Here is a 26,527-nt window from a genome sequence, read left to right on the forward strand (position 1 = left end):
TACCTGCGGGTTAGAGCATCAAATGGGCACTTAACTTTCCTCATTAATCATTCTATGAGTACTATCCAATAAAAAGGATATCTTGTTTTCTGCAGAGGATTAGAAAGGAAGATTTCATATGACAGGTAAGGGGACTAAAATCCCAGGCCTGGCTGAGATACAAATATGGGTAAACTGGCAAGAATATCTCCAGCTTAGAAATTGGAGCACTATTTCTAGCTGTGAAGAGACTGAGGTTGCAGACAAATTTGCAAAGAGAGTAACAGAGGAAAAAGGTGACCTCTGATGCAGTTTTAAAAGGATAAGATGAAAGATTATCATTCAACTCTGAGTAACTGGATTTTAAGAATGGGGGAGGTCCCTTCAAATACTGTTTTTACATTAACTAGCTCAGGCAGAACAGATGTCAGGAGACCCACATAGATTTCAAGTACTTCTCAAATCAAGACATTGCTAAGCACTGAACAAAAAGCAAATCAAAGTGACATACCAGCTCCAGCCTTCTGAAATACTGGTGCAAACTGCCTTCAAACAGGATGTGGGAGCACCAAGACACATGGTGTTACCTGAGTTAGGACTAGTCCATCCCAAGAGCAGGGCTCATACTTTAAGAGAAGTTCCTATACTGAGGTGGGTTTCTCTTTTTTCTGAGCAAAATTTCATGATGGAAATCTGAAAGCTTTCCTGATCCAAGTTTCACTGAAACTAACATATCCTTGTGATAATCACTCCTATGACAGAGAACTGCCCTATCTTCACTCACTCTAGGTATCACATATGTCAATGAAATGTTAATTGTTTATCACATTGACTTAAATTGTTTACATTAAGATAATGTTCATATGTGGAAAAACTAGCATTTAACAAAAAAGAAAGCTTTGAAAAAACTGAAACATTGTGACCATGACAGAATCAGGGATGAGATGCTTGGCTAGACATTTCTGGATGTTCTTTATCTCAGACTCCTCAGCTGACTATGTCACTGGCCAGAAGCGGGACAAAGGAGTTTACCATTTTTATGCCCATAGTAACTGTACATTATTGTTTCATTATATTGTACAATAGCTAAGAGTCGCTGACAAAAGATGGGAGCAAATATAGAGCTAATTTGGAAAAATCATACATCATTTCCCTCAGAGAGACAGGAAAAGGAAAAAAAGAACACAGGACGAAACACGGAAAAAATACAGACCACTTAATATTTTCCCCTCTGTGGTGGGTTGACCTTGGCTGGAGGCGAGGTGCCCACCAAGCTGCTCTATCACTCCCCTCTGCAGCAGATGGGGGGCGAGAAAATAAGATGGAAAAACCTAATGGGTCAAGATAACAGCAGTTTAATAAAGCAAAAGCAAAGGCTGTGTGCAGAAGCAAAGGAAAACAAAAGATTTATTCTGTGCTTCCCATCAACAGGCGATGTCCAGCCACTTCCCAGGAAGCAGGGCTTCAGTACGCATAGCGGTGGCTCCGGAAGGCAAACTTCGCAACAACAAATGCCACCCCCACCCCCCGCCCCGCTCCTTTCTCCTAGCTTTTATTGCTAAGCAGACATCATATGGTATGGAATACCCCTTTGGTGAGTTTGGGTCAGCTGTCCTGGCTGTGTCCCCTCCCAAGATCTTGCCCACCCCCAGCCTACTGGTGAGGAGGAAATGTTGGAGAGACAGCCCTGATGCTGTGCGAGCACTGCTCAGCAGTAGCCAAAACACTGGTGTGTTATTGTATTGGGTTTGCGTGGTAAGGTTTTGGTAGCAGGGGGGGCTACAGGGGTACCTTCTGTGAGAAGCTGCTAGAAGCTTCCCCTATGTCCGATAAAGTTAATGCCAGCGGGTTCCAAGATGGATGGGCCGCTGGCCAAGGCCGAGCCAATCAGCAACAGTGGTAGCGCCTCTAGGATAACGTATTTAAGAAAGGGAAAAGAAGTTACAGGGGAGTAGCAGTTGCAGTGAGAGAGAGGAGTGAGAAGATGTGAGAGGAACAACTCTGCAGACACCAAGGTCAGTGAAGAAGGAGGGGGAGGAGGTGCTCCAGGTGCCGGAGCAGAGATTCCCCTGCAGCCTGTGGGGAAGACCACGGTGAGGCAGGCTGTCCCCCTGCAGCCCATGGAGATCCACGGTGGAGCAGATATCCACCTGCAGCCCATGGAGGACCCCATGTCGCAGCAAGTGGATGCCCAAAGGAGGCTGTGACCCCGTGGGAAGCCCGCACTGGAGCAGGCTCCTGGCAGGACCTGCGGACCCGTGGCCCCGTGGAGAGAGGAGCCCAGGCTGGAGCAGGTTTGCTGGCAGGACTTGTGACCCCGTGGGAGACCCACGCTGGAGCAGTCTGTTCCTGAAGGACTGCACCCCATGGAAGGGACCCACGCTGGAGCAGAGAAAGAGTGTGAGGAGCCCTCCCCCTGAGGAGGAAGGAGCGGCAGAAACAACGTGTGATGAACTGACCCAAACCCCCACTCCCCGTCCCCCTGCACCGCTCGGGGGAGAGGAGGTAGAGAAAATCAGGACTAAAGTTAAGCCTGGGAAGAAGGGAGGGGTGAGGGGAAGGTGTTTTAAGATTTGGTTTTATTTCTCATTATCCTGCTCTAATTTGACTAGTAATAAATTAAACTAATTTTTCCCCAAGTTGAGTCTGTGTTGCCCATGACGGTAATTGGTGAGTGATCTCTCCCTGTCCTTATCTTGACCCATGAGCCTTTCATGATGTTTTCTCTGCCCTGTCCAGTTGAGGAGGGGGAGTGACAGAGCGGCTTTGGTGGGCACCTGGCATCCAGCCAGGGTCAACCCACCACAGTTATCAACACCTTTCTAGCTCCCAATACAGAGCACAGCACTATGAGGGCTGCTAGGGGGAAAATTAACTCCATCTCAGCCAGACCCAATACACCCTCCTGTGAACAACAAGCAGGAATGAAGCCAGCCTTTCAAATTCACCTTGCCAGAAATGAGTAAGATAGATGTCTTAGATCAAACTGGCAATTAGCACAATCCAAGCCCAATTTTTGTTCCAGTTCAAGGTAAACTGATCTACAGCTTATTAGGTTTTCTTACTTGGAACAAAACACAGCAGCAAGGAGTTTGTGGGGGGGGTTTTTATTATTATGGAAACAGAGCAACACCTACCTTAAAATAGAAAAGTGCACAGAAAGCAGTTCTTACCAGCTTTTTTTTTTTTTAATGTATTAGTTTTCTTTATTAGATTTTCCTCTTTTAAATTCCAGTCATCTGTGTATCATAGCACAGCACCAGCCTAAATGGTTGGTATGAACTGCACACACTCCAGGCTCTTGACTATGACGTGGTCAGCTTGCCTCTTTCTGTTATGCCGGGCAGCCAAGCACCAAGCAGTTACCAAGGCCTTAGCAATTGGAGTAAGACCTTAAAAAAAAGACATTTAAGCCTTGGCTTTACAGCAAATTACATTCTCCTCCATTTTCCTTATACCCTGCTAACTCCTATGACAATAATTAGCCATCTCTCTTGCTCTCCTACAGGGACTAACAGCCTTATGACCTCCTGCCTTGAAACATCCTCCTCTGCTCAGCAGGTACTAACTGCCCTATTCACTCAATTTGACTACCCAGATAATGTAATAAATTAAACTCTGAACAACTGTTTCTAACCTGTAATTTGCTGAAGGCTGATGACTCTCAAAAAGGCCTTGTTTGCTCAAAAACGTGTCTGTTTTTTCTGCGTATGTCAACTAGTCTTATAAAAAAATACAGTCTCTCTCCCCGAAAGACTTGCTTCACTTGTGGTCATCACAACTATCAAAATCCTAACACAAAGAAACTTTTATATCAAGAAAAGGAGAGTTTATTATTGCAGCTACATGCTGGATTAAATATTTACAGACTGAAAGTCTTCAGAATTGTAGACAAAGCCAACTGAAATCAATGGGAAAACTGTCATTTAAATAGACTTTATTTCATGACCTTGATTGAGGTGACACACTTCATTTCTTTCCAAAAAATCCTGTTCTACCACTCAGCAACAATAAAATGGGACCTTAAACCGAATGCTATTTATATAGACTTTCTTATTATTCCACACTGCAGGTAGGATGTGAAGGAGGCTCATCTGAAGACCCAGAGAGCAGACAGGAAGACAGAAGAAACCATAAAAAGCTATTTTTACAGGAACCAAATATTTCTGGAATCTGAGTTCACCTGCCTTATCTAAAGAACAGCAAATTCAGTTCTCTTTTTAATGTGCATATGTGACTTATGCTTTCATTAAATAATTACATAAAACTTTTTTTTTTAATAAATTCAAGTTAGTCCTATAGGAATTTGTGAAAAATGTCACTAAACAGTTCCAACATTTTTTATTTATGATTCCTATAGTCTGATTACAGTGCAAAAACTAATGAAATATAAAAATAATAATTAAAAAAAAAAAAATCTAACTCCTCAATCTCCAAATTCTAGTAGGGGCCTTCACAAATCACCAGCCTGATATTCACAGATATATCAACACTCGCAATAGCACTTTGGTAGAACAAGATGTGCATAGACAAGTGAATTCTTCTCAAGATGAAGGTATCTCAAATCAGCTTAATAAAATAGCATGTTTGGATTCTCTATAAAGGGAATGAATTATTAGTTTACATTCTCCTGTCACTAGGTATCTTTCCTTGCTCTTTGATGCTGGCAATTGGTTATTTCCCTGAGGCACAACAGTGATGCATTTACATGTCACCACATCTCTTGCTGTGCTGAATTGTCACTCCTAGATTCAACATGGCAGGCTGACGTAGAAATTCAAGCATATCTGAGGGCTGACAACTTCTGCCTTACAAATATCCTGCACTCCTCTCAAGTCAGCGCAGGGTTTGCTCTGCTAAATAAAAATACAACTCCAATTCCTATTAGCCAAAGGTAATGGAAGGGAAAGGGAGACAGGGTTTTCCTCAGTTTCAGTGAGTACATACTATGGAGTATTGAGAAGATCAAACACAGTATCTTTTCATGACCTTTTCATTTTTCTTCAGCTAGACAGCTTATTTTGGCATCACAAATCAGTAACACACGAAAAGACTTAAGACTCTGGCCACAGGTCACATTAGAACAGTTTCTAAAGGTGCAACCTGAATCTAGCAGTAGGTAACCACTGGTGGCCAGGATACTATAGCGATTTTCAGGATGCTATAGCTATTTTTCTGTTAACTACTCCCTCAGCCAGACGTATTTAGCAATTCTCAATTAATTTCTCTTCCTAGAACTTGTCCCATCTCCTCCTGCATCTACGTACACTCTTAATGAGCAAAAAATCCTTCAATGAGGACTTCACCATCCCAGATATCGACAGGTCAAATACCCTTCCATGAAGGAAAATTCCCCTTCTGCTTCTTGTAAATGTGGCTCCTACTAGCATATTTTCCTGTCTCTAACTACTTGCCCAAGAAGCACAAGTAACTGCTGTACAATTTCTCATAATGGGCAGTTTCCACTTGTTTTGTGCTGAGAAGACAGCTAGTAAATAGGCCAGATCTTTAGATTATTATTTTAAAGCATTTTCTGAGGTTTCCCATGGGTCCAGCCCTACGACCATGACAGTGTTAATTACAGGAATTTAACTTCTCATAACCTCTTGCAATTAAAACCAGTAATCGCTTCAGAGAGCAAATAAAAGATCCCCTATCATTTCTCCACACTCAACGACCGAGGGGAGAATAAAAACCCACAACAAAAAAACCCACAACATGCCATCAGGGACAGAAGAAACCCCAGAGAGAAGATAGATAGCCTGTCCAAACAGATAGGGCTACCACGTAGAGAGGTTAAGTATCAGGCAATATAAAAATGGAATTCTGAAGGCAAGTTCCAGTTCAAAGAGACAGGCTGCCTCGTTATCTTGAGATGTCTTCTCAAGGGGATTTATTGCAAGTCTGACAACTGCAAATGAGTTACAGAAAAGAACAGGCGGAATGATAATCACAGCCACCACCCAAGAGTACGATACATAGTACAGTACTCCGTTATTGACAATCTGTAGTTTCTTCCTCTGACTTTAAATGCAGCTGATTTGGGACCATTATTTATATGGATGAGGAACTACTTCATAAGAGGAAATCTATACCTCCAAAGCTGATGTATCATCCTCCTGCTTGTGTGAAAGACATCAACAGTAAAAAAACCCAAAGTTAATGGGTATGAAAACCCACAAGTTTGGCTCACTGACTGTGTCAACGTTCACAAAGGCACAGAGAACGAACCAGAGACTGAATGTTAAAGTTTGCCTCCCTTCTGGAGGCAAAAACTAGTGTCTGAGTATTAATGGCTTTCTAATCCCAAACTGGCCAGTTTGTCCTCAAATATCTCTTGTTAGGAGACAAAGGTATTTTGGGGACTAACAATGCAGAACCATCTCTGGTGATCTCCAGCTTGTGGGGAGGGAACACAAGTACACAACAAGTTGTTGGAAGAGGTGATTCCAAGTCTCTGCTATATTTAATTATTCTTCTGTGCTGTTCCTTTCATCGCATTTCTACTCCAGACAACCTTAGCAACTCAAAGACGTGAAGCAGAGAAGCTTGCAGCTCCCTGGGGATATGGATTGTTGCTTGAAAAACTCAATGAACTTTGAGTAAAAGCATTTAGTGCAGAGGAAGTCTGGCAGGCAAAAGACCACATTTAGCAAGAACAAGTTATTTTGAGTAAGTAAATTGCTAAGGAGTGGGGAATAGCAGGAAGATGGAAGAGGGAGATCAGCCTGTGAAAGCTGGAAGTACCTGAGAGTTGCTAGAGGAAATAAATAGCTGCGACGGAAAGGATGTTGGAAAACAACAGATTTACAGGGGCTGTTTTCTATAGAAGGATGTTCCTCTAAGATTATGAGGCGCTGTGAGTGTGCAACCTTTCCATGCACTTTGCATACACAAGTGTCACAGACACAGCACGTAGCAGCTCATAAATCTTGCAAAATGCAGTACAGCAGCCAGCCTTTGAAAACTACTGTTAAAATCATCACTTCTGTGAGGAAGATTGAAAGATGGGGGCACATGCCCACTACCTTAAATTGACGAAAGGAGTAGGATTCCTAGACCTTCGATCTAGCATTGGCTGAATCAAGTATTGTGATAACAGAGTTTCATTGCTTGGGGCCACGTTATACCCAGACAATACCCTTCAGAGAAAAGGGCATTACAAAGTTTTTCTTTTCCCCTTTAGGAAGGCCTTCTCATTACCCAGCTGGCAAAACAACCAGCTGTTTAATGACCTAAGAAGCAGACCAGGGCTCTTTGCTCCCCTTAGAAAGTAAGCTGAGAGGAAGAACAATTTAACACAGTTCATAAGATTTGTGCCTTAGAGTCTTGAGTCAGAACAATCAAACTTGAGGTTATTAAAGCAAAGTCTCTCACTCCCAGGCTAGGGGAGCATCCTGGAGGCAGTCTTGACTGCCAGCAACACAATGCAGGACTTCTCACCCATCACCTTTCCTTTTTCCATTTCCCTGTGTATTCAGCCTTGCCCTAGGCAGGGAAAGAGAAGAAAGGAAGGACTTCTTGTGGTCTTCTGGCTTGCTTTGTTGTAGCTTCAGTCTGTTTACACACATTAATACAAACTAGAAGATGCCATGAGAGCCAGAAGCAGTTTCACCTCCACGTTTTCCAAAGACACAGTATTAGCCAAAAGGCATATATCAAAGCATGGTGCAGGAGTGAGGCACAAGCTAAACAAAGAGCTGAATTATTCACAATTTGTCAAGGCTGCATGGGAGTATACTGTTCTCTCTTCTTACAAAATAAAATGTTCTTTATTTTGCTCATGATATATTTAAATAAATCTGTAATTTTGGACATTATTAGGTGTGAAGTTACATTTATGTTTTATGTTAGCAGGCTGGATAAGACCATAGTTCCTTTTGCTTCACCTCTATGGTCTCACATTTAGAGACACTAGTACCAGGTCAGCGGTTCTCAGAACTGCCAATACACTGAATGTAAGGGGCAGCACAAAGGAAATTATTTCCAATAATAAAAGAAACATTTATTCTTCTCTATAATATCAACTCAAACAGCAGAATAAAATTTTGCTACTACTGTACTCCACAACAGTGATGGAGAATGGTTCAGAAAATAATATTTTATCTGAGTTAACCAGGAAAAAAAAAAAGCCTCTGACTTCTATCATGCCATCAAAAAGACACACTTTAATCTTGGAAAAAGAATTAAAAAGTTTCTCCAAACAAATTCTAATACACCTGGGAAGTCAGAGAAATTTCTTAGTTTCCATATGTGTCTTTCAATAACTCTCACCACAGCAGTCAGCGCTGGCTGGTGTTAGCCTCAGCAATATCATTTTAACAAGCTAATTATGCCCATAGCTATCTGAATCTAAACTCTGCTCATTCAGTGCAGCTGGCAGCACCAACAGCATGGAAGTAAAGAAGGAAAGCATACATTATTGTCTCTTACCACAGTATAGATCTGAGGTTTGCGCCTTTTTGCCAGGTCAATTATATTGACTCCGTTGTAATAAAGGTTCTCAATGCACCCGTGGAAATTTTTCCTCTGAAAGGTTCCTGGTTTCCCTGGGACAGGAATCCCTCCAAAACTGAGCTTTTGGAAAGAATAAGAACAGCATTTAGTTATCACCCCAAAAGCAAGAGGGCAGAGCCCCACTCCAGGCAGCCAGCCGGGATATTATCTAAGAACAAAGTCACATTAACAGCATCATCTTGGAGCACAAAGCAGGGCCTGGCTACCCAACAGGGGAATTACAAGCTGCACAGCATTACAGCTGTTGGAGAAACGCTGCTGCCGCAGACAGCTCACTAATTTGGAAACAGCTTTTAAGTGCCTTGACACACCACCAACCTGGTACCACCAGCCCCCACCCAGGAACACCCAACACACAAGGTAACGTTCAAATGGTCTCCAGCCCACAGCCCCACTGGCCTGGAGGCTGCCACCCAGCAGCAGACCACGGTGGCCAGGAACCACTGAGCAATGGGGGAATAAACTCTTCCTGCCCACAGAGCACCGGCTTTGCCTGTGAGCTGGAGTTACCCCTTTCCACCAAGCATGTTTCTGAACAGTTCTGGTTTCAGCCAGTGGAGGGTAGTATCACACACGCAAACTACCCCATTTGCACCTTGCGATCGTTTTCCCTAAATTTCACTGCGGTTTGGTCTTTACAATACTCGCACGTGGTATGTGGGACTGAGCAGTGTAATGGAGAAGTTCTGCAGGTTACACATTTAAACAAAACTTCTGCTGTGCAGAAGTCTAAGTACTGGAAGATGTTAGTATTGTGCAGATTACAACTCATCACTTAACTGGAGGGCTGAAAGCCCTGGGAGGACAAAGAGCCTAAGAAAATAAAGGTCCCAAAATCCTTGGAGCATAATTACTTTAGATTCCTAAGAAAAGAAAGAAAAAAAAAAAAAACAAAACAGAAAACAAACCAAACCCCACAACCCAAAAAACTTCTGATAATCCTATTTTTGTTTTCCAGATGACACAGCTCATTTCTAATTAGTTCCACTGGCCTTTTTGGCAAAGTCTTAATTGTGGTACCACTGGGTTTTTATTCATTTTTCCCATCACAGCCAGCAGCATCGTGAGTGATATAATGCAGGTGGGGATCCTGCAGCCATCACACTTCACAGTGCTTCCAGCACATCAGGAGCTGTGCTGCAATCCTGCTGCATCCACTGCAGCAAGGGCATGCACTGCTGTGCGACACTGCTTACACGCCGATGGCTGCTGGAACCTGGTCAGCCTTATTCCTCTGTCACAACTCCTAACAGCTCGCCTCAAAAATAAAGGGAAATTTGGGGGTTATTTTTCCTCCCACTCCACCTAACAAGCTGGGATACATAAACAAATGAAACCTCCCTGGATAACCTTTAAAGCACTTCTTTGAAAACAAGTCCTTAATAAACTTGCACCTAAGTTGTATTAATTGATCACTTCAGAGAAATAAAGAGTGACCAGACTGCTACTTTACATCACGTGCAGGTTTGTTATTGGCATGAGGGTTTATGTGGTAGCAATGTTTTTTTCCAGTGAGAATCATTAGTTCTTCTTTAAAACACCAGACTTTCCTTCTTTCATGTTCTATTCTCTAAGTGTCCTGCTTAGGGACTCTGTACTGGGTTTCAAAACCAGAAGAAAAATCAATATCAATTATACCACTGCATTATTAAGGAAACAGTTTCCTTTGTGATTAGTAATAATTTTAATTACCAAACTAATGGTTTTACTACCCTCAGTAAGGCCTTTAATCTCTAAAGTGTGCTGAAATAAACTTTCAGTAGACTGTATTGCTATAATATTCGACTGAAAGATTGTCTCAGTGCAAATGGAAAGAAAACACATTACGTGAAAAACTAAGCACCAGGGGCCAGGAATGAGTGCCACAGAGGTCAGTGGTGATGCTCATTTACATCAACTGAAGATCTTCTCTACCACACTCCGTTTTGAAACATCTGGAAAAATGTTCTGCAAATTACATTGGAGTCTGAGTTTTCCCTAATTGGCATCAACCCTGTAGCAGGAATCAAAGAATTTTATTACTTTGAAATTAGGAAAGCTGACAACTCAATTGTTTGGCTTTTCTCAACTCCATCTTAAAAGTAGTTACAGCTTTGGCCCTTGCTAGTTCAGTCTGAAGCTGTTCCAGAATCTCACTGCTCAAATGTGCCATCCCTACTAAATGTGCTCATGATTTGGTACAGCAGTGCCAGGGGACAGGTACCACTCTCTCTACTCTGCTTTGTGAAATGCAAAGAAGGGAATTTCAGCTGGAACATGAGAGGATCAGAGAGCAGGCACCTGCCACTGCTGAGCTGTCTGCTTTTGTCCCTTGGGTGTGACAGGAATTGATCCTTTCCAGAGAAATGAATCCAAAGTGCAGAGGGGAAACTTGTGGTCTCTTAAGCAATGAACCATGCCAGCTCAACGCATCCAGACAGGGTGATGGCTCCGACTGTGCAAGCATGACCCTGTGCCTTGTGGGCTAGCAAGGCTCAGTACACAAGCGCATGGGGATAAAAATGAACATGGGTAATTTGCACGCAGGTGTGCATTGGTGGGGGGGAACAGCTGAGGAACTGACTTGCATATAGATATGATGACATAAAAGTTTTTTAAGGTATTTTTTACCGACTATCAGCCATAAGCACTGAACTGCTGGAGTGATATAAACTGCACTCTGCCACACCTTGGCCTCATCACATGGGAGCACACCAGCCTCGCATTTTATGGGCAGGCAGGATGTTTCCTCTGCTCAGTCCTTCCTTGGCTGAGCTGCTCTCACTCCCTAGACCACGATGCTCTGCATCACAACCCCCGATGTCAAGGGACCTGGGTCAGAGCTAGTTGTCTTGACAGTCCTGCTCAGGGTCTTTCATGCCTAGTGGGAGACAATGGTCTTTACCTGCTCATCTCGATGTGGAGAACTGTAATCCAAGCAAGTGGTGGCTGGATAGAGACACAACTCAGAACTGATATCCTCATGGTCATGTCAATCAGATGCAGGGATGGTGCGCAATGATCCCATTAAAATATTGGAGATGATGACACAGCACCTCTCCCTACAGATAAACATGGTTGCTCCCTGAAGATTTGACTAGAACTCAGGCTATACCTTTTAGTTTAGCTCAAAGTCTGCCGTACCGTGAAGAGTAAGCATAATCCAATATATATTTGCTCAGAGACTGGCCATTTTCTGAGACTGTTGTATATAGAGCTGTACTGACGTAGTCTATGTTTGTTAACTATGAAAGGAGCTCTCTGGGAACAAAATATTAAATAAAGAAAAGATCTTTGCTGGAAAGAAACAGCTCATAGGGTGGTTGTTTTCCATCACGTTCATTTTATACCAATTCAGCCTCATCTCCCAGGTTATAACCTAAAGAGCTTCACACACCTCGTAATCAATATCCAAGTGATCTGAATCCCCCTTCGTTCGGAAATGCTGGGTGTGCTTGTCCACCGTGAAGTTCACTTGCTTGTTGAAGCGCTCTATGAGAACCGAGTGCCAGTGCTGGTCATCCAGGAGGCTGCCCAGGGTGACAGATGTGTGGCTGTTACTGAAGTGCAGGTTGGAGTCCCCTGGAGGGGCAGAGACAGGCAGAAGACACCAGAATTACCTCCAGGCCCTTAACTGAAGCATGGAGACTCAAGGGGAGCACAGAGCAGTGCTCCTAGATGCAAACTGGAGCTCTGCCCATTGGAAACAGACCCTTATCAAAGTTTGCCTTAGATTCTTTGGCCCTCTTATTCATATATATATGTGTGTGTTTGTGTGTACACACACACGCACACATCACACATTTTTTCCCCTGAAATCCTTGTGATAAACCAGGAGGGTTTCCCGATGCTGCACCCACACATTGCAGCACACAGGGGATCACCACTCTGCCTGTGCCCTTGGTTCTCCTATGCATTTGAGGCCCTGGTGTTTTAACAGCTCCCTTCAGGTTAGACCAAAATCTCCTGTCTATTCACATTGACAGACTGCTCCTGACACTTCAGTTTCAACTATGTGCTTTTTGTATTTTAACAAGAAAATTGCACCTGTCCATTTTCAGAGAAAAAAAGCCACAAGTCAGCGAAGTAACACAAATGCAAGCGTTTTGTTCAGCTCAAAAAGATTCTTAAACCTGGCCTAGATCTCCAAAAGTTTAGATCAAGAGTCATAAAAATATTTAGGCCCTAACCCTGGTGATTTCAAGCACTCTTCTGTTTTCCAGCTGGCTGAACGTCTGAACACTTCAGAGCCTCTCACTGTAAGGGAGTATGTGTCCTTTTTTATATTCCAGCAGAATGGAGAGAACACATGCTCCAAAACTGTCAGGCAAGATGCAAGCAGACTCAAGAGCAGACATCAAAACCCTTGCCCATGACATATGAACGCACACAGAGGACGTGAAATGGCTAAAATCTGTACATTTGGGGCTACTGCTGAAAGAAAAAACACCTCATCTCAGACTATGTATTCACAACAGCATCTCCTCTGGAAGAAGTAACTTAATACATTTAACTATACTATATTCTTATCCTAGTATGAAACATTTGTAAAAGGAGGACAAATCAATGGAGTCAAAGAATCCCACATTCAGAGGCTCAGGATATAGCTACTCCGTCCAAGTAACATCCAAATACCAAATGAGAAAAATGCTGCATTATCATTTCTACTCTTTGATGAACTAAATACATAAAAAGAAAGAAAGAAAGAAAGAAAATACTAGTTGGAGACTAAACAATGAATGAGCTTATGTAAAAATGAAATCCAAGAGCTGTGGAAAATTGTTACTGATATTTGAAGCAAACATAATTAAGCACGAGGGGAAAAATGCAGAAAGAATTACCTACGAATTCTGTTTTAGTACCTCCAGTTTGCTCCCACTAGTTTATGATTTCTTTTAATTCCCCAAGTCATAAACAGGGCACTGAGATACTGCACTGTTGCCTGCTTTATCTGCTCTAGACAAACTTCTTAAAGTGTCCTGGAATTGCTAGTCTGAGATCTGCCCCTGCTAATACCATACATTACTAGATGCTACATCTCCCATTTTCATTAAAACCAGCCTTGGCAGTCTAAGCACCATGTACATGAACTGCAACTGACTCAGATTACTTTATTCATCAAAGTTATTAAGATTGAGAGTGGCAGTGAAAAACTTGGACCTTAATTCCCTCCCTTCCTTGCCCACACCCTCACGGTTAACAGTGGGAGGGGTTTTGTTTCAGCTTTCCATCTGGATGGGCCACTGAGGCTTTCAGATCAAGTTCAATACCCAAACAGGGTAAGTGCAGCTCCTATGCTGACCAAAGTACAGCAATGCAGGCATGGAAACTTCTGCCCAACTCAAACCCCTCAGTATGAGAAACGTGAGTCAGCAGGGACCGCTGAGGCCAGTACCACGGGTCACCCACCGATGAAGCTAATGAAGATTTTGCAGTAAGGCTGGGAGAGGGAGTATGGTCACTCCTACTACAGTAACTCCTGCCATTATCAAAATGCTTTAGTGTATTCACCAGGAAAAAGCAAGCATCCTTCTATAGAAAGAAATTAAGTCAGTCTTTCATCTGTCCCTCTGATTCAACTTGATCACAGTGATGGCCTTCCAGATATTCAGTTTTCAACTGAAACCATCTCCAGAGGCAAAGCAATACCAGTATGCGTAATGTTTTGACCAGAATGTTTTCATTTAAATTCTGTATTTTCAGCTCACTTCTGATCACAGAATAGAAAAAATAAGACACAAACCAAAAATAAACCTTTTGCACTCCAAACCAAACTTCCTGGGAATGCTGTTCTTAAAAATAATAACATTAAAAATAAAAAAGGAGGAAGGGGAAGAAACAGAACTTTTTTTTTTTTTTTTTTTTTTTTAAATCACTGCTTGAAAGCATCATCAAGCAAAGGTCGAAACTTCAAAAGTAGTTATTGAGCAGCTCAGCCTTGGTCAGCACTAGTTAGAAGAGCCAAGGTCTCTTCCTGGCTCAGCTACCATGTCCTGCATGACATCAGTCAAGTCTATTCTCTTTTGCTTCCGCCCCCCACCTCCTCTGACCAGTATTTAAGCTGTGAGCTGTCTGAGGTGCACAGCATGTTTTGTTGATCTCAGCTGGAGTTTCTAGGTACTGCCTAATATAAATAATAGATTTATAAAAGCAAACCAAGACAATCCTTGTTACAGTAATATGTGAACCAATAATCCTAATTACCCTTACCGAGGTTAATGTGCAAGGAGAGCTTCCCCTTCTGCAGTTCCAAGGTAATGTAGTCTCCACGCTGTCCTTCTCCATGGAATAAGACTCCATCCCCCTGCATGCTCTTGAACTTCAGGGAAACCACATCTTTGAATGTGCTCATAAGCTTCTGATTGAACCTGTAGAGGAGTGAACTTCTGCCATCGAAGTCTGCAATATCTGACTCTGGGAGAAAGAAGATGGTAAAATGAAGAGGAGGGGCAGCATCAGGAGAGGGACCATATTTTTTCAGGATCTTTTCAAATATCATTTGGAGCCAGGTATTCTCAGAAGCGTACATCCACAGGACGTACGTGGCATCTGGGCAACCACATTTCACCCATTTCCAATCCTCTCCCTCTGTCTGGGGAAAGGGAACACTAGGATAAAACTAGAACTCCTCTGCACTTGTCCTCCTCTCTCTCATGCAAGACTGCTTTCTCACTTAACTTTTTAGAACAGAACAGGTGCCTTCCATCGTATTCAGATCTCCAGAACATCCCTCGACACATTTGCTGTTTGTCTCAAACACACTGAGGATGTTGTTCATTACTTTGAACACTTCAGTTCTCACCCCACTTTTTGTAGCTTCACAAGCATCTGTTGAGCTGTTTCTGCATGTTGGCCATGCCTGCATCCACCTTTGCATCCAAATAAGCATCATCTTAGCCTCTGAGGGTTGGCTGCTTGTTTGTGATGGGCATTTATCAACCATGTTTCTGCATGCAAATTGACCAGGCTGGCAGGAATAGTCAAATATAAATTCAAAAAGCTTTTGAAGGGATTTCTCGGGAACTAGGCATCTAAACTGATTATACACCTTTGAAAATGCTATTAGAAACATATTTTCCCCTTCAGCCAGCCTCTAAAACCCAATCACTGTGATGGGAAACAAGCTTTCAATTCTTCAATTGCAATTAATATTTCCTTTGGCAGCAGCAGTCTGCAGTATTCTCTTTGCTTTATAAACTGGTATTTTAAGCAAAATGTATTTTTAATAAACTTTAAAAAAAATTTAAAAAAAAAAAAAAATCTCTCTCCAGAACATTTCAGGTAGCTTTAAATACTTTTAACTAATACATTGTATTCAAACATGTGACTGACATACGTAAATTCAATTCCAGTTTCTATCCAAATGCAATTTGGCACAAATGAAGGATAAAATATCTACTTGTAAATAATAAACCTGGCAATTGCTATTTCCTGTTGTTAAGAAAAACGTTAAAAACTAAGAACACCAGACAATGAAGAACCTGAACAAGGATTTACTAAGCTACATAACTACTGGGATACATGTATAAAGACAAAGAATACCTTCATAGCAATCAAGAAGAAAGAGCATAGACTATCTTTGTTTGCAAACCACATGTTTTAATGATAATCCAAAGCTATCAGTTTTCCATTTTCTTTTGAAAAATAACTGAAAGGTCCATATGCAAAACAATCAAGACTTCCAGGTCAGCAACTGCATTGTGATTAAAGTTGCTGATTTAAGTCACCTAAGCTCCCTTGAAAGTTCTTCTATCCTTTTGAGCATTAATGGTACTTTCATTTGCTCCTCTTTAAAAACAGAAATAACAGGGATTGGGTTTTTCTTTTCCCCCCCCTTTTTTTCTTTTTTAAACTGGACCATCGATAACTTCTGCATGTCAGCATGACAGTTTCTACAAAAGTTTGATGGCACACTTACAAACTTGCAGGGAGCTCACAATTTAAATTTGATACAAAATTCTGTCACTCCAAAACTGATTCTGTTCCAAATCAGAAGGCAACTGATTATTTCTTATGAAAATACAACTCCGGGAAAAATTCACTCCAGAATAAACTAAGACTAACTTCTTATCTGTGATGTCAGAATTATGCTGTTTAGCAACTGTCGTGGTTTAACCCCAGTAACCAGGACAGCATCATACTTGGAACAGTTGCTAGTTTAGGAAGTATCATGAATACAAAATTATTCACACTATCGGCTTTTACTGTTTTTTACTTCTGAATTAGGTGTTCAGAAACAGCTCCTTCAGAACTGCTGATTTCTCTCTATTGAAACCTTGACTGCCAGTTTCTATAAAGGGAATTAAATTCATAGTTTAGTTCTTATGAATTTCCCCTAGCTACATTAAATACTTCAATTTGTTTAAAGTAAATTGCAAGTGTATCATAAAAATGGTTTCATTTTAACACAGGCAGGAATTAGGAAATAGCTTATAAAGAAGTTAGTCTTTGATTTCCAGTCCATTTTGCAGTTAAAGTTGATTTTCCTCCTAGCTCTCAAAAACAAAGATACTGTAAGACAGCACTGATTCAACGTTGCCATAATAGCGGCCCTTTTTTCTTCTTCTTAAGATGAATTCACACTTCAGTCCTTGTTCTTAACTCTCCACTGACCCACAGCATAACACACAATTTCTTGAAGAGCTCTACCACTGACATTTGCAGAGTATAACACAAAGGAAAACCTGTTTCAGAAAAGTTCTGCTTCACTAATTATCAGTTGTGAGTACACTGGCCAATAAATAGCCCTGAACGAAATAGAAATATGTCAAATAAATGCTAACACTGGCAGCCAAAAGTCATTAGTGGCAGTTTGCATGACAACAAATCATTGGCTTCCTGTTAAAAATGGAAAGATACAGCACAATTCTAATACAGTCACTCCAGAAAACCTGCTTGTTTGTTTAGTGTTTATTTAGTCCATGTACGTCCATAATCCACTTGCAGCAAGAGATCAAGGATCAGAAATGTTTTAAGTCTCAGAAAACCTGTAGGAATAACAAACTAAAACACAACATGTGATTTCATTCTGCACTGCCTGCTGGTTTACTTAATGCTCCCTGAAGACAGACTTCTGGCTACTTTTCTACACTGTCCTCATCAACAAGGCTACAAAGCTCATCAAAAGTGAGATCAGGCAAAAGACGCTTCTTTCATGTTATTCTCCACTGACCAACAACTCAAACATATGCCTCTGCTGTAAATACATACAGAATCACAAAATTATTTAGGTTGGAAAAGACCTTTAAGATCACTGAGTCCAACCATTAACCTAACACTGCCAAGTCTACCACTAAACCATGTCCCTATGCACCACGTCTACATGTCTTTTAAATACCTCCAGGGATAGTGACTCAACCACTTCCCTGGGCAGCCTGTTCCAATGCTTGACAACCCTTTCAGTGAAGAAATTTATCCAATCTAAACCTCCCCTAGCACAACTTGAGGCCTTTTCCTCTCATCGTATCTCTTGTTACTTGGGAGAAGAGAGTGACACCCACCCCGCTACAACCTCCTTTCAGGTAGTTGTAGAGAGCGATAAGGTCTCCCCTCAGCCTCCTTTTCTCCAGGTAAAAAAAAAAACAAAAACAAAAACAAACAGTTCTGACAGCTGCTCCTCCTAAGACTTGTTCTCTAGATCCTTCACCAGCTTTGTTGCTCTTCTTTGGACAGGCTCCAGCACCTCAATGTCTTTCTTGTACTGAGGGGCCCAAAACTGAACATAGTATTTGAGGTGCGGCCTCACCAGTGCCGAGTACAGGGGACAGGAGTACATATGTACTCCTCCTCACAGGTGAAGAAGCTCCCATAAAATAGAAATAATTCATCAAGCTTTTCTGAAATTCAGTAGAGGTTCTGGCCCCAGGGGTGCTGGTTACATCATTCCATTTGAATTTCCTTTCCCAACACAGATCCAAACATTAAAGTCACTTGGGGGTGGGTGGAAATACAGGCAGTTAGTTGAAGGTGGGTTACCAGGTTAATTCAGCTTTTTTTTTTTTTTTTTTTTTTTTTTTTAAAAAAAGGGAGCACGTCACCACAAGGCTCAACCTGTGGGACCAGCGATGCTGAGAGGAGCCCGGCTGGGAGCAATGTGAGAGCACGTCAGAGGATATACATTCATACTTACAAAGATAGTCCTCCTAGTGATTTTGGAAAAAGTAAACACTCACTTGACAAGGTTATTCCAAAATACAAAAATATCCTCTAGGAACAGTTGCAATTTGAGACAGGAACTTTTGGTCTTGCACTTGCATCAACGAACAGAAGCTTTAACTCAACTGCCAGCAGGAGGGAGGAGGACTGTTCCTGGTCTGAACAGATGTCTCTCCTGGCCAGTCATACCTTACTGGGTTGAGTGAGTCTCAAGCAATCCAACTTCCCTCTCCATACTCCTCTCAGACATGCAATCCAGGGGATGAATGTGGATGAGCACTTTAGAGATGACTGTTCTGCTATTCAGCTTTATCCCTGACGCAAATCTATGTCTGCCTCTTGGTAAGCAATTGTTTGGGTATTTATCTTACGCAGTTGGTTACAAACATTACTGGTCAATGACCATCATACATTAAGTGGTTCTCTGCAATGCGTTCTTTTCTATCTCATAGGAAGACAAAGGAGAGGATAGAGGAAGGGGGGCGGGGGGGGGGGGGAAGAGAGAAGGAAAAAAGATCCAGTAAAAATATCATTTAATCAAAAAGCACAATATCAGATCATATTCCCTGAAGCAATGACAGCAAAAGATGAGAAATCAGAGCCCTGAACTGCAAATGAAGAACTTGGCTCTCAAAAGCAGAAGATACCCTGTCTCACACCCTATCATTATTTCTCCTGTGGTTTCCCAGCCTGTTAACTGCACATATACCTGATTCTGCTGATGCATTTTTGGCTGTTAACCAGTTATAGAATATGATCAGCATCTTCAATGCAGCTATAAATCTTATCCTATAAATGCAATTGTGTCAGTAGATTCTTTTTTCCTGCGCTAAGCTAACAAGACTTTTCCCAAGTATAAAGATATACCCATTCCCCCCTCATCGCCCCCAGCATCAAAAGAAATTGGTTTGCCATTTGTCTGAACACATCCTCTGTTGCAGCTCTGGTTATCTGTTACAATCACACTGCTTCTGGAGCCACTGCTGCAAAGGGACAGTGAGAGCTTACACATACCTCTGCATGGAAATTTCCATTTAAGTCATCATAAATCGTTTTCCGAACAGGAAACATCAACGTATGTTTTCAGATCAAGATCATCTCCTTCCTATTTCAGTACCTATTTTGAGGATGTGAGATGGAATCTTTACAGGAATTTCAAATAAGTGTAATTAATTTTCACTTAATACATACTTTCTGTGTAAGAAAGTGAACAACAATTAGCACGTGTCATCTGTCGATTCCAGCTGATTTGGCAACCTTGGAGTGCTTTGTTGCACAGGAACTTCGATCTGTATGGAACAGGGTCAAGCACGCTCACGCGTCTGAAACAGCTTTACTGTTAAAAACATATTTTTATGTTCCAAAGAAACAATGTCAACTGGCAGCCAATTAGAGAGTGAAAAGAAAAGGGGGGGGGGGGGGGGAGAAAAGAAAGGAAAAAAGAAAGAAGAAAGCTCTCTTGTTTGACAGAGAAGTTTTTGGGATAAATTCATAGTAGTAAATTACTTGTAGCAGGAGCAATAAAGAACAGTGAGTGCCATTCAGCAGCACAGTGCAGTCACATATTAAGTTAGCCACTTTGGCATCCACTGCACATAGCAGTTAATCTCTAATATGACTCTTCAGTATTTTTTGTTACTGTGTCCTGGCAGAGTGTTTGGTGACCTACAAGACCTGATGCCTTCCACACGCCCCCTACTAAACAGTCATCATTGAAAGCCACATTTGCCAAAAGTTAGCACAAGGTTGCATCCCTGCAACCTCATCAGCAGAGAATGCTGCACAGGACAGTTGTACTCCAAAAATGAGAGATCAGAGCCTTGCACTGACACAAGAGTGTCACATTCACCTAACTTTGCCATCACAAAAATGCTTAAGCAGCAGCGAAGCCACAAACCTCTCCTACAGCTGTCATCTTCTGCTCAAATATGCAAGGTTAAAAAGGAGCTGATGTGAGCGGAGACCATCCAGGGAACCACAGGCTATTTTGCACGCCCTGGTGTATCACAGCAAGGTGCTCAGCTGCATGTTTGGCAGTAGTCCCAGGGTTTTAACAGATGTGCAGAAGCACATGAAATTCAGATGGCCTAAGCTGTCAGTGTCCCCAGACTTTTGTTTTAGCCAACCAATGAATACTGCCACTCACACAAAAAGGATCTCCAGCTTGCCTGTAAATGAAACTGCATTTTTCTGCAGTTTTCTGCTCCGGATATCAATATAAAGCAACTCTGTTTTCAGATCAGGTGCTGGCTTCTGGGGCAACGTTTGCCTGAAAGGTGGAATGGACAGCCAGTGGTCCAGCATCATCTGAATTTCAACTTGCTTCTACAAGTAGGCTAAGAGGTAGAAATGACCCCGCAGTCACACATGTACGTTTGTGCAGGATTTGGTTCATATGTGTTCCCCCATGCACATGTTCTCTTTTTATCTTATACTTCAGGACTGGATCCAAAGCTAAAATGCCGGTGGAAATCCTTTCTTCAACTTCAGTGGACTTAAGATCAAATATTCTGGGTTTGTTTACCTATAGAAGCCTTTAAGTCACTCCAACAGCTTAAAGAGGATTGGTCATAACTGGTAATTAGGCTCTTACATATGAATTTATATCAGCTGAAGCCTTTGGTACAAGTAGGTCACTATAATGCTGTTCCTACTCCCAGCCTCACATTCCTTCTTTCATACACACACAGACACTTGCATGAAGGGTCATCTCTTAGAGATGGTGCACATTTGGGACATTTGTTCTTCTTCTAGCTCCATTTCCTCCCTAGCTTGTCCAGCAGCCTATCTCTAGTGATTTTTTTTTTTTTTTGGTCATTTTTTTAAACTCTTTTCAAATTATTAATATATTTCTTGTGCCAGAATTGAACATGGTGGATGAGTCTGTATGCTGTCAAACATTACAAAATGCAATTATGCAGGTGTACACGAGCTCAGGATCTGCAGCAGATATTCTGTCAGTATAACAGTAAAGATGACATTTTATAAATGATCAAACATCTTTTGTACAGTGCTGGAGTGCCTGGGTTAGGAGTAGCCAAGACTGTGAAACTATATAAGCAAAACTTGTAGACAGGTATTGCTTGGCGTATGCAATTTGCCAGAGAGAAATCTGAATGGCACATTTATATAAACGGAATGAATATTTCAACACTCTGTAAAACTTTTATGAACCCCTTTATTTCTTTTCTGGCTTGCTTCAATCTCATACCTTAATTCTGCACAACCATTTTCATTTCCTGTAACTGCAGGGTACAGGACAAAGATGAAGACTTAGATGATACCAGCACAAGGAAACTCAGCCTGCAAGGGACTCTGAAGTCTTCTTTGTATCATAGAAGATACAACCACAATCTGACACGAAAGTAGTGCCCATGTAGTATTTCACATAGATTAGCACTGTAACACATTCAACTACAAGAATTTCAAACTTCAGTTTGAGTTCTATTTGTTGCACATCTGTTTGGACTATACTCTTTACTGCAGAGGTTTGCTCATCGTCAACAGAAGAAAGCTCTTTCAAAACAGATGAGATAGCTGCTTTGGAATGATGTCATCAAGGGCAGTTGGTTCTGATTTACAGGTTTCAGTTTCCATGTCCACTGGTAGGGCTGGAAAAGGTGTCTTGCCCTAGTGACTATCCATCCAGATCAGGCTGTTGCAGGTCTGTACTTAAATGAATGGTAGTCCACAGTGCCTGAGTATCAAAGTAGGTGGAGAAGCAGCATTTAAAAAAAGCTGAATGGATCTTTCAGATCTACACATAGATCTACACACAGACCATAACAAGGATCTTCCTGTGAAACCATGTGAATCAGTCCTAAGACTCGAGGGTAGTGGTGAGGCCACCAACAGTCCTGGAGCTGTGTCTCTGTTCAATGAGATAGTGTGAATCAAAAGGTTTAAGACACTTTGCTCTTTGATTCTGCTCAGATGAATTTAAGAAGTCTCTCAAATAGGAGTTTTTCCGCTTATTATCTTACAACCCCTTTTCTGCACCCAGTAGAAGCAGAAGAGGACCTAAGCTAAATGGGGAGATGTACAAGTACAGTAGTGTCACATGGTGGTGACTTGTGCCACACCACGTTGAACTTACTGGTAAAATGCTGTTAATCCCCTGAACTCTCCCCAGTAAAATCTCACCTGTCTCCAGCAGTGTCTCAAGTCACATTTGATCATTTCAGAAATAAACCCACAGCCACGTGAGAAACAAATACCAGACTTGTGTTTCCTCATTAGTGGCCTTGTTTTTGTTTTGTGCAAGGGAGCAACATTGGTCCTTTTTCTTTACGTTCACACTCTTCTATGGTGACAGGTCATACATCTGCAGCAGTACACCAAGACAACTATGTGGCTGAAATGCCCCAAGGCAACAATGTCTATAGGCTGCTCCAAAGCCCATGTGACAAAGCGCTGCAGACCATGTCTTTGAGGATCATCACCACGTGTTATGAAGAAGAGTGCCAAAGAAAACACTCATGCAAAAGCAGTTAAAGCAGCAGATGAGTGCTCTACTCTTTGGAGCTATAAAGTCATCAGCCTCAAATAGAAGTACTAGCTGCACAATCCGCAGCACTTCCCTCAACAACTAGTTAACTTGCCTTAAAACAAAAATGAACTATTTAAGCAAAAGGCGGTACCATTCCTAATAAAGCCCTACAAAAGATCCCAAGTAGCTTTGTGTCCTCCAGCGAGGTGGGAGGTTTTGCAGCGCCTGACTGCCTTGCACTCACAAGAAGCAGCAAGTCACTCTGTGGTGGGCTCAGCTCTAAGAAAGCTTCACCAGCTGCGCTTGATAGGCCAGCACATCCTGGAGCAGAAAGGCAAGAACAACTACTGAAAAAAATAAACGATGGCTATGTATTTCACATTACATTTTAACTCATAAAACTTGTGCTGGACCCCTCCCACAGCACTGACAGCATCAACAAAAAGCTCTTTGAGAAAACGTGGGTTAAGATGTAGCCACTTACTATAGGAGCAGCCGAAGACCTCAACTCTCAGTCCTATCCGCCCACCGACGTTCCACTTCAGAGGGATGAAGCGCAAGAAGCGGGCTTTCATGGAGTGCAGAAATTTGTGGTGAACCACACTGTCAGCATTGCTGTTCCCTGTGAAAACCTGGAAGGACAGAGAGCCTTGGTGAGACATTTAGCACCAAGAGGTGAATGCAGCACTCTGAATTAAGGCTGTGAACTGCCACCTCTCTTCTTGATTCTCAGTCTCATAAATTACTCACAATTATTTACGCTGATTGTCAAGTTTTCTTCTAAGTGCTGTGTCTCTTATGGAGGGAAAGGAGGGAGACAGCAGCATACAGAGCACCTCAGCGGAGTGGGGCGATGTATACAGGGAGTTAACAAAAGCAGGTTGTAGATGGGGATGTTACAGAAGATGCTGCATAATTTCTCCAAACCCAGGATATTCCTGTGCACCACAATACTCCATCGGCCCCCAACATACCCACAGTCCCTTCAGCGCAGTGAAGGATGAGGCCCAGTTTAGCCTTTGGTGCAATTCAGGGTAGTAGAAAAAGATGGTCACAAAGCACTGAGGTTGGCCAGAGCCTGGGAAGACGAACAGGAAAGTGTACATCTAGGTACACCACAGAAAACTCAAGCAAGACACAGAAAGAGATGAAAGTCTGAGTCAGTACACAGGAGAGTCAGCATTTTGACTGCGTTTGCACCCAACAGAGTTAAAGCTTGCAAACAATAATAATTTAACTTTTTTTCTTGCCTATTTAATTAATTGCCTGCAACTGCAAGCCAAAATTAATGCCTCTACTCACATCACTTAACAAGAGGAAATTCTCTCATGGATGAAGAATGACTGCAGGATTTCAAAGATGAACCTTAAGACAAGCATCCAAGCTCTGATCCTGCCTGAAGCTTTTTCAATTCATCTTTACACCCTTACTCTGTAATATCGGCCTAGGAATATCATAGACTTCCTGCAATCCTCACAACATTTGAGTAATTCAGCTAGGACTTAAATTTGAAGCTAAAAGTTTTGTACAACATGAAAAGCAAAGACAGAACTCACAAAAAAATAATCTCACAAGAAGGCCGTATTTGTAAAAGAGGTCCTTTGCTTTATAAGTATAAAATTTCATCACAAAAAGTTGTACCAGTTTTAAACGCTTCTGCAGTTCAAAAGCTGGCACCATTCACCCACGCAATGCAACTGCAAGCACAAATTGGAATAATCCCAGTAAAGTAGACCTACAATTCATTCCTGATGGCTGAAGGATGAGTTAAAGAGATTGGGGGTTTCATTTCCACTCTGAAAAAAAGGATTCATTAGCAGCTGTTTAAATTTTTTACTCAAATGCAAGCATTCCAACTTTTTCCCAAATGTTGCTAAAAATGGTCTAAAACTTCAAATCCAGTGTATTCTTGTTTTACTAAACTCAGCATGCTATTGTTTTATTAGAACTATATTCAATAAAAAGTATCCTTGAACATTTCTAAGGCACAATGCTTTGATACCATACCATGCTTATTTCATTTCACCTTAAAAACTCTAGCCTGGGAAAATTCTCTTGTATGCAATAAGCCTTATCTTCCACCCAGTCATGAATGCAAAAGACAGCATATGTCTCAATTCCTAAAACATGCTTTGCAAGTGCTTTTCATTGCTGGTATTACTTGCCTCTGAAGATGAACAATTTTACTGAAACGATCTCTCACAACCCCAGTTACCTCAGTGAGGAACCACCCTTCAAAACATGTGATCTGTAAAATTATTTTTATTAGGAGCTTATCAGGCTGAAAAGGGCATATAATTCGGCTATCCCAACTGTCCCCAAAGCTTCGCTTACCCTGCATCTCTTCTTCTGAACTTTTCATGCACAAGATCTTGTTTTCTACAAGTATTATGGGATGGTTAACTAACCTCTCACAAATTCAGCTATATTATATAATTAAAATTTTTTGGATGGGGATTCTTATTGATCTTAACTCAAAAGTTAACCACACACAGCAGTTCAGTAGCCTTGCCCATCAGATACGTTTTGAGGAGTGCCATAAGTAGCACTTCAAGATGTCCTGGGCTTACTCATACTGCTTTCCAGATAGGAGCGAAATTCAAATTCCAGCAGAGAGTATTTCAGGTTTTTTTTTCCTTATATTTCAAGTGAAAAATCTTGTTCTTCTCAGTAATGAAACTGTCAGCACAGAGTAAGTCTCACAGTCAGAGCTGTGGCAGCGCTCACAATTTTATTAAGACACTCGTGAATATATAAGATGGATAAAGGGGAGTGTTTTTTTCTGTTTGTTTGCTTAGAAAGCTCATCCTCTTGGAATCCTGTGATTATGTAAAATCTCACCTTTCATAAGATAAAAAAGACAGAAGGAAGAAAGAAGAAAAAGAACAGAGGGAGAGCAAAGGGTTTCCAATCCTCCCAATTGTGAAGAAAAGCTTAAAATGCAGTGACTAGAATGCAAGCAAAAGGTGAAAATTAAGAGACAAAAGAAAAAGTACACCTTAATAAAGCAACACTGTGAAACAAGGGTCTGTGTTGTTTTTTTCCTCATAATCCTCTCATACACAAGGCTGCCAATACTGCACATTGCATCACAGGCCGAAAAGGTAATCATTTTTTGGTTTATATAAAAAGAAAACATTCTGGGAGAAAGACCAAGTTGAAAAGCACAGCATCTCTAGAAATATCTCCTTGCAATTACAAAGTAATGGGAACTAGATGTTTGCGAATATGACTGTGTGCTAAACAGCCCACACATTCCTGCTTGGAAAGCAGGTAGGAACGCAGCCCACGCTGGCACTCAGCGGCATGCTGTGATCAGTGGGCTCTCATGGCCACTGGAAAACCGTAGAGGCAGTTCACAACTACCTGTAACTGTTGGTAAGGGCAGTCTTGACACCTCTTTTGCAG

At 41.7% G+C, this 26,527-nt stretch overlaps 1 protein-coding gene across 1 annotated transcript in view; it reads right to left on the reverse strand.

The window, feature by feature from the left end:
• The window catches only part of CNTNAP5 (contactin associated protein family member 5), a 295,463-nt gene that overhangs the window by 140,473 nt on the left and 128,463 nt on the right, over positions 1–26,527 (reverse strand). Inside the window, exons 4-7 of the mRNA XM_050899801.1 lie at positions 23,604–23,751; positions 14,686–14,889; positions 11,873–12,057; positions 8,413–8,556 (exon numbers count right to left, since the gene is read on the reverse strand). Of these exons, the coding sequence (XP_050755758.1) occupies positions 8,413–8,556; positions 11,873–12,057; positions 14,686–14,889; positions 23,604–23,751 (681 nt within the window). The remainder of the gene's footprint in view (positions 1–8,412; positions 8,557–11,872; positions 12,058–14,685; positions 14,890–23,603; positions 23,752–26,527) is intronic.

This window comes from Gymnogyps californianus, chromosome 7, assembly GCF_018139145.2.
Source record: "Gymnogyps californianus isolate 813 chromosome 7, ASM1813914v2, whole genome shotgun sequence".
Classification (NCBI taxonomy): domain Eukaryota; kingdom Metazoa; phylum Chordata; class Aves; order Accipitriformes; family Cathartidae; genus Gymnogyps; species Gymnogyps californianus.